We start from the raw sequence: 13,586 nt of genomic DNA on the forward strand, positions 1-13,586 counted from the left end.
ATTTGGATTTTTCACACGGAAAATTAAATTTCTTTCAGAAAATAATTCCAACAGACAATTCCTGACCAAGGCTAATAATGGCTAATAGTCTGTCATTACAACACAGCATAGATTAAAGAAGAGATCAGAGGTTGAAGTGACCCCTGCCTGCTCTGCAGATTGTGGCAGTGGAAGGATGGGTGACACCTTTGTTCCTCCCACTCTCAGAGCCAACAGAGCTCTTGTGCAGCTGAGGATTCAGGACTTGTCTAACTGGGAAAATGCACACTACAAAAGGGAGGGGATTTCTAAAGCACTCTAATGCGTGTGCATTATGTGGTCTACGTAGACCCTGCCGGTACCACTCAAGGTTCCCTAGTGTGCTTTAATATATATTAAAGCATAACACCTATTGATGTGCACCAGCAGGGTCTACATGGACCAGTTAATGTGCAACACATTAGTGCGCTTTAGAAATCACACCACCCGTGGTGTGTGCGCATTGCCATACCCGGTACACAAGATCTCAGTCTCTACCTTTTCCTGTTGGTGCTGCCCTCGTCTGTTTCGTTTTCTGTAAATTTGCCCTCTTCACCCAGCCTTGCATAAAAATATTGCCAGACAAGCAACAGAAATCACCATTCACCTTCAGGTGCAAAGCAATGTACAAGAGCAAAGTGGAGGGTTTTTTTGGTACCTTTGTCTTTTGACTCTAGATAAACAAATCCCTTGAAACTACAGACGCCAGACAGTAGATAAACAATCTCTCTCCCAACCTATAGAAATTAAGGCTAAAGTCTTCTGTTGCATAAGGGCACAAAAAACCCCGCACTGAGTAAAATGCTGTAAAAAAATGACTGTATATTTCATTAACGTGTGTACATATCAGGTAGGGCAATCTTGCTCCATGACAGCTGTGGAACGAATATTGTTATAGTAATAGACTTCTGCTATTGCCACAAATGTGTGTGCGCGCACGCATGCACGCCAACAATTAATGGAAGAAAAGTTGCAAAATCATAAGTGGCACAACACTGAAATATAAAATTAAGGTGCACTTACCAGGTTTGGTTGGTGGCACATCTGGGATGGGTGATGTTTTAGGTTTGGAAGGCACACGCCGCACCTCTTTTGGAGCTGAAAGAAAACAACTGGTTTATATGTTGTTAAAGCTTTCCCAAGCATCACAGTCTGACACCAGCCACAACACAAGATTGTATACATAGTGTGACAAAGTACCTCCTCTGCCTTGGTGGGTCCTACACTTATTGGCGGATTTGCTTGCCTCAGACATTCATGGTAGCCCTCAGTTTGACCACTTTTGCTAGGGGCTCAAACCTGCCGTTCACTCAGCTAACCTCATCACTGGCCAGCATTGGGGAAAAGGAAGGAGAACAATCCCCGCAGTCTCTGCTGACCCACCTAGTGCCTTGGGGGACAGGCCAGGGACCTTCCCCTCTGGTGGGACCCATAGTCCAGGTCAACTCCTCCTGTATCCAATAGGGAGTTGGGCGGATGGGAAGAACCCAGGCCCGGGCTCTACTCCGGGTTCCAGCCCAGGGCCCTGTGAATAGCAGCTGTCTACAGTGTTTCCTGTAACACCTGTGTGACAGATACAACTCCCTGGGCTACTTCCCCATTGCCTCCTCCCAACATCTTCTGTATCCTCACCACAGGACCTTCCCCCTGATGCCAGATAGCATTTGTACTCCTCAGTCCTACAGCAGCACACCTTCTCACTCTCAGCTCCTTGCGTGCCTCTCACTGACTGCAGTGAGGTCCTTTTTAAACCAGGTGCCCTGATTAGCCTACCTGTTTTAATTGATTCTAGCAGCTTCTTAATTGGCTCCAGGTGTCCTAATTAGCCTGTCTGCCTTAATTGGTTCCAGCAAGTTCCTGATTGTTCTGGAACTGCTTCTGTTACCTTACCCAGGCAAAAGGGACCTGCTTAAACTGGGGCTAATATACCTGCCTTCTATCACTCTCCTGTATGTCCCCCGTAATATTTTGGTATCCAGGTCCTGTGGATCCCTCCCTTAGACTGGGGGGGAGATCCATTTCCTGGATCCCAATAGGATCACTCTCCTGTAGCCATCTGGCCAGACCCTGTCACAATAGTCATGGAGTACCTCAGTATGAGATACAAAACACTGATGTATTTACCAGGTTTGGTTTGTGGCACATCTGGGCTCGGTGATGTTTTAGGTTTGGAAGGAACACGCCGTGCCTCTTTTGGAGCTGAAATAAAGAACTCAAGCATTAAAATCATTATCCAGGAATCTGAGCCTGACACCACGTACACCTGAACATGAATGAAAGTCAGGTGTTCAAAGGAATTTCAAAGAAAAAGTTGTGTTGTTGGACAGTATCTGTATTGAGATCAACTGGGTGGGATTACTCACTGAGTTTGAGCCCAGGAAAAAAACAAGGGACATTAGAGAAATTGAAAACACAAACAAATGTGGCTTCAGAAAGATGGAGTATTTCTGGATGCTCTAGAGAGCAAACAAATTAAACTACATTCCTATAAAGGAAAATATGCAAAGGTGGATATGAAAATGACAAAGGAAAAAAAAAAGACTGTTTAATCATGAAAAGTGATGATAGATAGGCTCTTGCTCAATGGGCTCACCATGCCTACATCTCTAATGAGAAGGAAAAGGAAATATAACCATCCCCATAGTTAACATCATTACCTAATGGTGTCTTTGGTTGTTGAGTTCTAAATGTAGCTGCTTCCGGGGCTGTATCAAAAACAAATAAAACATAAAAATAACAATGAAAATCAAAATAGAAGAGAATAATTCTACTTAAAGTAAACTTTATTTATGTCTAAATAACAACTACGCTTTCATTTGTCTGTCAGCAATTAGTCAATATTCAAGAACCATTATGCTCTAACAAATCTAAACAGCTGAGGACAGAACCTAGCCCTTAAATGTGGGCTAATTTTTCCATCTTTTTTAATGGTCTTTAAAAAGAAAGATGATTGAAATTTATCTCAGTCATATACCCAGAAATTGGAGCCTGTGGTATGAAGCTCTTCCCTTACAAGTGCCTTTCATATGAAACTTGTATATAAAATTGGTGTTGCAGAGCCTCTTGCTTGTGGGTACCATATTATTAAAATATGTGATTATTTGTGCATTGTGCAATACAAACATCAAAGGCCACTCTGAAGTTATACCCTGTTCCAGTATTCATTTAAACATAAAACAGGATTTTTTATTGTTTTACTGCATAGACACGTAAACAATAGTATTCTACTCCACAGAAATGCAATGGCATAAAAAAAGTGGCTTCCCCTCCTCACCATAACTGCTCGTTATGTGTGGTATTCAAAAAGGTTAAATATAAAATGTTTTCTTGAGATCTTTGCACGCAATCCCAAGAAAATCAGAAAACAATGCTGAAACTGACAGAAGTCAGTTAAGAAATAACTTTCAGTATATTATTGATATTTGTAGAAATTATGATGAATTAATAACTGAAAAGTATCAGAGGGGTAGCCGTGTTAGTCTGAATCTGTAAAAAGCAACAGAGGGTCCTGTGGCACCTTTGAGACTAACAGAAGTACTGGGAGCATAAGCTTTCGTGGGTAAGAACCTCACTTCTTCAGATGCAAGTAATGGAAATCTCCAGAGGCAGGTATATATCAGTGTGGAGATAACGAGGTTAGTCAATCAGGGAGGGTGAGGTGCTCTGCTAGCAGTTGAGGTGTGAACACCAAGGGAGGAGAAACTGTTTCTGTAGTTGGATAGCCATTCACAGTCTTTGTTTAATCCTGATCTGATGGTGTCAAATTTGCAAATGAACTGGAGCTCAGCAGTTTCTCTTTGGACATCATACCAAATGGACTGAAGGTGAAAAATCCATTGCTATCTACATACTGCACAGACCACAGTGAAAGATTATGCCATACATTATCTAAGAAACTGAGGAACCACCTGATGTCCATCCGTTTGCATAGAATATACATAGAATGCTTCCGCCGACGTGCACAGGCAGAAATTGTGGAAAAACAACATCGCTTGCCTCATAACCTAAGTCGTGCAGAACACAATGCCATCCACAGCCTCAGAAACCACCCTGACATTATCATCAAAGAGGCTGATAAAGGAGGTGCTGTTGTCATTATGAACAGGTCTGACTACCAGAAGGAGGCCGCCAGACAACTCTCCAATACCAAATTCTACCGGCCGCTTTCCTCAGATCCCACTGAGGAATACACTAAGAAACTGCACCATCTACTCAGGACACTCCCTACACTAACACAGGAACAAATCAACATACCCTTAGAGCCCCGACCGGGGTTATTCTATCTACTACCTAAGATCCACAAACCTGGAAACCCTGGACGCCCCATCATCTCGGGCATTGGCACTCTCACTGAAGGACTGTCTGGATATGTGGACTCCCTACTCAGACCCTACGCCACCAGCACTCCCAGCTATCTCCGTGACACCACAGATTTCCTGAGAAAACTACAATGCATTGGTGACCTTCCAGAAAACACCATCCTAGCCACCATGGATGTAGAAGCTCTCTACACAAACATCCCACATACAGATGGAATACAAGCTGTCAGGAACAGTATCCCTGATGATGACACAGCACAACTTATTGCTGAGCTCTGTGACTTTATCCTCACGCACAATTATTTCAAATTTGGTGACAATATATACCTCCAGACCAGTGGCACCGCTATGGGCACCCGCATGGCCCCACAATATGCCAACATTTTTATGGCTGACCTGGAACAACGCTTCCTCACCTCTCGTCCACTCATGCCCCTTCTCTACCTACGCTATATTGATGACATCTTCATCATCTGGACCCACGGGAAGGAGACCCTGGAAGAATTCCACCATGCTTTCAATAGCTTCCACCCCACCATCAACCTCAGCCTGGACCAATCTACACGGGAGGTCCACTTCCTGGACACCACCGTACAAATAAGCGATGGCCACATTAACACCACCCTATACCGAAAACCCACCGACCGCTACGCCTACCTTCATGCCTCCAGCTTCCACCCCGGTCACACCACACGATCCATCGTCTACAGCCAAGCACTGAGGTACAATCGCATCTGCTCCAACCCCTCAAACAGAGACCAACACCTACAAGATCTTCACCAAGCATTCTCAAAACTACGATACCCACACAGGGAAATAAAGAAACAAATCAACAGAGCCAGACGTGTACCCAGAAGCCTCCTGCTACAAGACAGGCCCAGAAGAGAAACCAACAGAACTCCACTGGCCATCACCTACAGTCCTCAGCTTAAACCTCTCCAACGCATCATCAGTGATCTACAACCCATCCTGGACAATGATCCCTCACTTTCACAGACCTTGGGAGGCAGGCCAGTCCTCGCCCACAGACAACCTGCCAACCTTAAGCATATTCTCACCAGCAACCACGCATCGCACCATAACAACTCTAACTCAGGAACCAACCCATGCAACAAACCTCGATGCCAACTCTGCCCACATATCTACACCAGCAACACCATCACTGGACCTAACCAGATCAGCTACAACATCACCGGCTCATTCACCTGCACATCCACCAATGTTATATATGCCATCATATGCCAGCAATGCCCCTCTGCTATGTACATTGGCCAAACTGGACAGTCACTACGCAAGAGGATAAATGGACACAAGTCAGATATCAGGAATGGCAATATACAAAAACCTGTAGGAGAACACTTCAACCTCCCTGGCCACACAATAGCAGATGTAAAGGTTGCCATCTTACAGCAAAAAAACTTCAGGACCAGACTCCAAAGAGAAACTGCTGAGCTCCAGTTCATTTGCAAATTTGACACCATCAGATCAGGATTAAACAAAGACTGTGAATGGCTATCCAACTACAGAAACAGTTTCTCCTCCCTTGGTGTTCACACCTCAACTGCTAGCAGAGCACCTCACCCTCCCTGATTGAACTAACCTCGTTATCTCCACACTGATATATACCTGCCTCTGGAGATTTCCATTACTTGCATCTGAAGAAGTGAGGTTCTTGCCCACGAAAGCTTATGCTCCCAGTACTTCTGTTAGTCTCAAAGGTGCCACAGGACCCTCTGTTGCTAATAACTGAAACATATTCTAAAATGCATACACAGGATAATACAAACATCTCAGTTTTGTGATGGTAGTTAATACACCGTTTTTCAGTATCAGACTCGCATAAGAATAACGGAAAAATGGCCACAAGAGAAAAATATACAATTAAAACTTATGTATCTAATTTATCAGGAGTTTTGTTTTAACTTGGAGATTGAAGCCAGCCTTTTGCAAACAGCTGCAATGATTTTAAAAATCACTTAATAGCAAGAGTTAGATTTTTTCATACCAGGAGATCTTATCTACATGGTGACTATTGTTTGTGAGAGTGGTAATGTAACAAAGATCTATCCAAACATTTGGGTGGGCACTTTGATCATCAGTAAGTCATCCATGTTTACCAACAGTTAGCACAGAATGGTGTCAATAGAAAATTACTAGTGTAACAAAACAGAGTGGTATTTTGGATACCACAGTATAGTAATTATTGACTTTTTTTTGTTTACACTCTCCCCACTGAAATCAAGTTAATTGATTGTCTGTATAAATCCTGAATACAGTGTCTTGGAATACTGAATGATAATGTATTGATATTGTGAATCCAGTTAAACAAATATTAGTTATATGTTTGGTAATTTACTAGCTCTTAAAGAAAAGAATAATAAGAAGACATACAATAATGGTAAATACAAGAGAAGCTGTGCAACATCTTTTCTGAAAGTGCAAAGCAGAGTTTGAAGAAATATACTAAAACATCTCTCACAGAACACTAATACATTTTTAAAATTTGATTTTATTTAATATTGAGTCAAATTTTCCTCTTAATTACACTACTGTAAATCAGGAGTAACTCTAATTCTCATGCACGTGTCTAAACATGAGCTATTATTATCCTACTGCATGATGATAAAAAGCTAGTCAATTTCTGCTATTGCCATAAATGGCTAACAAACAAAACACCTAACACATTTACAGCAGAGCAGCACCTTGTCACTATGATACTGAGTGTATTTCAAATTACTTCGATAATTAAACAACTGCTTAGAGATAAACTTCAATAGGACTCAGAAAATCATTTACCAGGTTTTGTCTGTGGCACATGAGGTTTGGTTTTAGGTTTCAAAGGAACACGTCGTGTCTCTTTTGGAGCTGAAAGAGAGAACCTGGTTACAAATTATTAAATTATCCAGGAATCAGAGTCTAATGCCAGGTGTAACACACAGACATGGCACATTTCAAGCCTGCAATGGAGAAACAAAATCCTTTTACGGGTAACAGGGAAGACAAAGTCAGGTGTACAAAGGAATTTAAAGAAAAATACAGCATTATGAGTGTATCTAGATTTGTTTAAGCAGGGAAATGAAATTCCTGCTCATTTTGAAGCCCATCTTAAAAAAAAGTTGGAAAATAAGTTGCAAGCGCAGACAGACATGACTATGATAAAGATGTTTCAGAACTGACAGTCTTATTGCCTTAAAAAGGAGATAATACACCTGTGTAGTAAACAAAATTCCTAAAAAGCCTTTAGTGCCAAATGACAGACATATCTAAGAAAAAAAGAGGAATTTTAAGGAAAGAAACTGGTGACATGAGATGACAACTACAACGTGGTTTTCTGTGAAGAGAAGAAAAACAAACATGACTGGTCACTAAACACATTTCTTTACCTATTGTTGACCTTGGTGGTTCAATTCTAAGTGTAATGTGTTCCAGGACTGCATCAGAAACAAAACAACAGAAACAGCATGAGAATCTAAGCATGGAACACTCTTTCAAATGATCAAAGCTACTTCCTAGGTAAGCAATAAGTAAAAGATTATGCTAATCTGGTCTGTGCTAATGCCATGTATAATCAAAATTACCCTTGGATATCTTATTCTGACTTTTAGAAATTGCGGTCAACTAACTTTGAAGACACCATTACCATAAATAAATTGAATGAACTGGATGAAACAAACTCTCAATTTTGAGATAGTAAAAATCAAAGAATCAAAGAAGTTAGAGATAGAAGAGATCTAAGAGGTCATCCATTTCATCTCGCAGTTAATACAATACTCTATAGTGCATTAACCAGTCTAATTTTAAAAGTCCCAAGCCATTGTGCTTCCACCACTTTCTTTAGTAGACTATTCTACTATCTAATACATCTCATTCTCAGCAAGCCTTCCCTGATATTCATGTTAAATTTTCCCTTTCTTTTTTTTTTACCTGCAGCTGGAAGAATACAGCAATAAGATAAAATAAAATAAAAAACTTTAGCAGTGCATATACCTCTTTTGTATTTGCTTTCTGCAAACATTCAAGCTATTGTATCTCACTGCATGGAATTTCACAGAAACAAGTGTTCAGTTTGCACATTCATGGGAAGTGGTATAATCCAGTATGGGGTAGTACACTGTGTGACTCAACAAGATGACACGTTTCCCACGCTCCTACACCCTCAAGGTTTAGAGGCAATTAAACAATCAAATCAGACCCAAAAGGAAATTATTTGCAACTACCAAACATCCATGTATGTATACACAAATATATTACGTGAGTGAAATGAGATAAAATTAGATTTAAACTCTCCACATAAATAATGTGCCTTACACTAGACTAATTTTATTTTATTTATTTATTTGGGAATGAAGTCTTTGGCAAAGTTGTGTGGCTCAGAAAGGCAAAGACTGTAAAATTTCCTAATTCTGCTAATCTACTACTTCTATCCTCAAGAAATTCAGTCTTCCACCAGTGGCTAGTCATGTGGTTGAAGTTAAGCATGTATTTACAAAGCTTTACTGAATCGGGGACTACAAGAAGTACAGTCATCCAATCAGAAACACCAGGAGATTTGTGACCAATAACCATTAATCAAACCATCTCAAATTCCAAACACTGAGTATCAAGTATTCCTAGCAAACTGATCTTGATCAATCCACAGAATAGGAAAAAATACTGCAAAACGGGAACTAATTTTGAATAAATTAAAAAAGAAACAAACAATTTACTACAGATCATTTGCTACGAATTATTCAGTTGGCTCTAGTTATAGCCTATTAATCCTACTTATATCACAGGAGCAATAAATAATTCCTCTCAACCTTTAGCAAATTTTACCAACCTTCAAATAGTCACAACCTTCAAGTATCAGACGACAGAGTCTATAACAAACTCCTGACAGCAAAGTAAAGGAAGCACATTAAATCAATGGGGTTTTGTTAGAACCAGTTGCATGAACAGGTAATTACCAGGTTTAGGATGTGGTAGTTCTGGCTCTGGGGATGTGTTAGGTTTGGAAGGAATGAACTGTGTTTCAGTTGGAGCTGAAAAAAACAAAGAAAAAAAACCCCACATTTCTAAACGTCTTAAGGAGTCACAGCCTGACTCTGGCACCATGTTTAAGCCATAAGAAGTGATACCTGCAATGTTGCTGACAACAAAAATTCAATTAAGTTGGCATATATTGTATTCAGCAATGACCGTGACTCTGAAAGGGGTAAGAAATACTCTTGTGTAGTAAGGCAATTTGAGAGCTTCTGACAATGGGGAAACCCCCTGCAAATGCTTAATTATAGAAGTTGACTTCAATGGCTGTATTTGTGAGCCTACGGACTACTCCCATAAGTGCAAGTGTGTTGAATCGAGCCCTGAGGTGACCAGAACAGTAAATCAGCGGCTAAATTCTGCCCTCAGATAAGCCGGTGGTGTTCCCAATGACTGCAATAAGAAATGGATTCACGTATTTGAAGGCAGAATTTGGCTCTTAATCTTAAAAGAAAGTTGTATCAATTTTCCTCACATGGTCTTCTAAAAATTCATGTAATGAAAATAATTTCTTGTCATAGATATAACCATAATCTATATTTGAAATGCTTTTGATTGAAAATTGGCATTTCTGAGTCTTCTATTGGTGGTGGTAATCTTGCTGAGAACTAAACACCACCACTATGGGAACTAAAACATTACAGATCATTATTTTTTCCTATCAAAAAATGGCCAGACTCTAGAAAGAATGGTGAATAACTGTCGGATTTAATTTGCTTGTTATATACTCTAGGCCAGGGGTAGACAACATAAAAATGTAGTCCTTCTGACATAGAGCCTAGACAGTAAAATCGGCGCCTTTATTTGCAATTTCTGTACAAGGTGCACTGTAAGAAAAGTACAGTCTCCTGAGCCACTACAGTTGATATTTTGCACTTAACTAGGGTAATATTGAGCCTCAATGTACCACATTTCAAAAATAAAGATATTTACCAGGTTTAGATTGAGGCATTTTAGGTTCAGTAGATGATTTGGGCTTCAAAGGTGTAAAATGTATTTCACTGGATTCTGAAACAAAAATTTGGTTTATAACTATCAGCATTTAAACATTAGGGTGTAAAAGTGTGTTTATCCCCAAAACACCATATGCCTGCAGTGAAGAAACAGCACTACAATGCAAAACTGGAAAACTATAATTAATATCAACAACCCACTAAGTAGAAAATTGCAACTGCAGGTTTAACAACGGAAGCTTATTGGACTTGAGACTAAAAGTAACAGAGATAAGCTCTTTGCTCACAGAAAACATCGAAGAGTTGGGATAAGATGATCTTCTGGAGCAAAATTATAGTTTCTAAATTGGAAGCTAAAAGCAAGGTACCTATCATAAAATGTAAAGACAAAATGTCATCTGTCATTCTATAATGTCTGCATCTGTAACTTTCACTCCATGCATCTGAAGAAGTGAGGTTTTTTACCCACGAAAGCTTATGCCCAAATAAATCTGTTAGTCTTTAAGGTCTTTAAAGAAAAAAACTGTTGCCTGGGGCCACTCAAGATCATTATAAGAAATTTTACATATAGCTTCTGGAGTGGCTGGACTTTTTGCTGTTAGAATAAAAATGAACTTAAGTGAAGACTATTAAGCCCTGAGTCAGCAAAGCACTTAAGCAGGAATGTAAGTGCTTTGTTGAATAGGCACGGACTTAAATCCATGCCTAAGCACTTTGCTGAGAGTGGTTTTAGACAGCAGAGGTTTCTTTTAAAAATAGATCAATGTGCTTCCTTGAACATAATCTGCACAGTTAAAGACAGGCAGTTTTAAAAGAAGAATACTTCCAATGAGACTTGACGTTGCAAAGATGTAGTGCAACATACAGCACTCTCTTAGTCTGGATGTGAGAATTTGTGTTTACTTTAAACACACACACACACACACACACACACACATAAATTCATACTAAGAATTCCATTAAGTGCATATTCCCCAGTGCTATAAATTCAATAAATACTCATTTACATCTCCGGCTAATTACATTCAAGCTTTCCACATTACTAGAATCGTTATTTGTTTTTTTTAAACAGAAGCTTAGTTTCTGTAGCAAATTTTGCAACATCCAGAAAACTAGTTGGAACCCTAAATTTGAAAATGGAGTAATGTTCTGTATATGGAATGTACAATTCTCATTACAGAAATTGTGTTTCAATGCTTGCTGTCTTTTAAATATGATTTTAAATGTGTATATGCTTAATAAAAGTAGGCTTGCTGAAATCTTTAAGCACAATTATTTCTTGTTCAAAAGAATCAGGTTTTAACATGACATATATGTTATAAAATGTACACCTTTAAAACTTTAGGATAGTTGGGCAACCACTAAATGACTCAAAACAAACTCATTTTCACATGTGCCCAAAATCCAGGTTAACCTCTTTGCAGCAATGCCACTGAGTTTGGCTAAAAGGTTACTCCAAGTTCAAGTAGTGAATTACAGAAAAATAGTTACTGTACCAGGTTTACTATGTGGCATTTCTGGCCTGGCACTGGCAGATGCTTTAGGTTTGGAAGGAATGTGTTGAGGTTCATATGAAACTGAAAGAAAAAAAAGCCCAGTTCATAACTGAATTACTGCATGCATCATTAATCAGACCACAGAAAGCATCAACTTGAAGACTACTCTGCAGCAACAATAACTTAAAAGACTCCAAAAATCAGACTGTAGTTAACATGCATGTTTTTTTTAAATAAAGGTGAGAGGGAAGTATTGCAGTTAAATGTTTAGAGTAGCTAGACAAAAACAGCAGGAATGCCTAGCCCTCTGCCAAAACAAGGAGTTCCCATCTCTATTATAAACTTATCTTGCCACCAACCAATCAACACTCTCTTCATCCAAGTCCTGTACTCTTGTGGTAAGCTGGACCTAAATTTTGTGGCAAAGTTCCCGGATTCTGCGGCACTCTGGTGTTGCAGACAGGAAATTTTGCAGGAACTTCTTTTAAATTACAGAATTGATGGGTTTAATGAATTCAATATGAAAAAGACTAATACAGTCAGTACAGAAGTTGCCGAGTTATTTATTTTGAGATTAAATTCAAATTTCAGGCAGTCCACACTTTTTCAGTTTTGATACACCAAAGACATTGCTACTGACAATGCCAGGTAGGAAGCTGGAAATTTTGGCAACTGGGTAGGTGGCAATTAGGGCCTCTGGCAGCAGTGGAAGCATGGGAGGCAGTTTGTGATTGTGTGATGAGCACATTAGTCGGATGTTTCTACTAAATGAACATCAGTGAAATAGTTACAGTAGCCATTTAAGTTATCATATTCAAGTTCCAGTCATTGCCTAGCACGGCAAACTGGGTAGTCTGCACCTCTCAGAGTTGTTGTTTTAGGGTGTCTGCAGACTAAGGACCTGTCTATATTGGGAATATCTGTATCAGTGCAGACCCTGAAGTAGCTATGCTATGTCAATGTAAAATGCATCCTGCACCCAGTGTAACACATCTACACTGGCAGTTTGCACCATTGTTGCTACACCTTAAATATTTCCAATATAAGCAGGACCTCAGTAAGATAACACGGCATTGGTTTTACGTTCTCATAATTTTTCCAAGATTTTCTTCAAAGCCACAAAGGCTAGAAACAAATTTCATTAATGTAATTAAAGGTTAGATTCTACAGAATCTACTGCCTGGGGTAGATTCTGCAGCGAACACCAAAGCTGAGAAATCACAGGATACACAGGGCACACATCTTCATTAATGTTTGTAAAATGGCTTAAATATGTAAAGCACTAAGTATTATCTATCCCAAAACTAACTACGTCATTCTTATATTGCTGCAATTGTTGTCACAAGTGGCACTTGGGACACTTTGATGTATAGAGCCTTGACATGATGACAGCATTATTACTTGGGAAATAAAACCCCAATATCACCTTTGTTTAATTCCTGCAAGATGTTTAATTTGTTAAACTGAAATTAGAATAGAAATAGGCCTGAACTGAAATTCTGAATCCAAATCCAGATCCCAAGCCAAATATCAGAGCTGAACTCTCTCTATATATAAAGGTCTGAATGTCCCCAGAATCTTGGGAGGTTTTGAATCCAAACCCAGAACTGGACTGGAATTTCACAACTAGACCTCAAGAAAGCAATTAAAAATACAAGCCCGGACAACCTGCAAACTTTCTGGTCTTTGAAGTCTGGATCTGAATTGGTTCAGATACATTTGTATCTTGTTGTAAGTTTTATTCCAGGCCTGCACACAAATGAAACCTATAATGCACT

General features: G+C 39.5%; 1 protein-coding gene across 1 annotated transcript in view; it reads right to left on the reverse strand.

The window, feature by feature from the left end:
- The window catches only part of ABI3BP (ABI family member 3 binding protein), a 286,567-nt gene that overhangs the window by 101,386 nt on the left and 171,595 nt on the right, over positions 1–13,586 (reverse strand). Inside the window, exons 26-33 of the mRNA XM_034767801.1 lie at positions 11,809–11,889; positions 10,293–10,367; positions 9,284–9,358; positions 7,721–7,768; positions 7,134–7,202; positions 2,676–2,723; positions 2,143–2,217; positions 1,042–1,116 (exon numbers count right to left, since the gene is read on the reverse strand). Coding sequence (XP_034623692.1) covers positions 1,042–1,116; positions 2,143–2,217; positions 2,676–2,723; positions 7,134–7,202; positions 7,721–7,768; positions 9,284–9,358; positions 10,293–10,367; positions 11,809–11,889 — 546 coding nt within the window. The remainder of the gene's footprint in view (positions 1–1,041; positions 1,117–2,142; positions 2,218–2,675; positions 2,724–7,133; positions 7,203–7,720; positions 7,769–9,283; positions 9,359–10,292; positions 10,368–11,808; positions 11,890–13,586) is intronic.

Source organism: Trachemys scripta, chromosome 1 (genome assembly GCF_013100865.1).
Source record: "Trachemys scripta elegans isolate TJP31775 chromosome 1, CAS_Tse_1.0, whole genome shotgun sequence".
Classification (NCBI taxonomy): Eukaryota; Metazoa; Chordata; order Testudines; family Emydidae; genus Trachemys; species Trachemys scripta.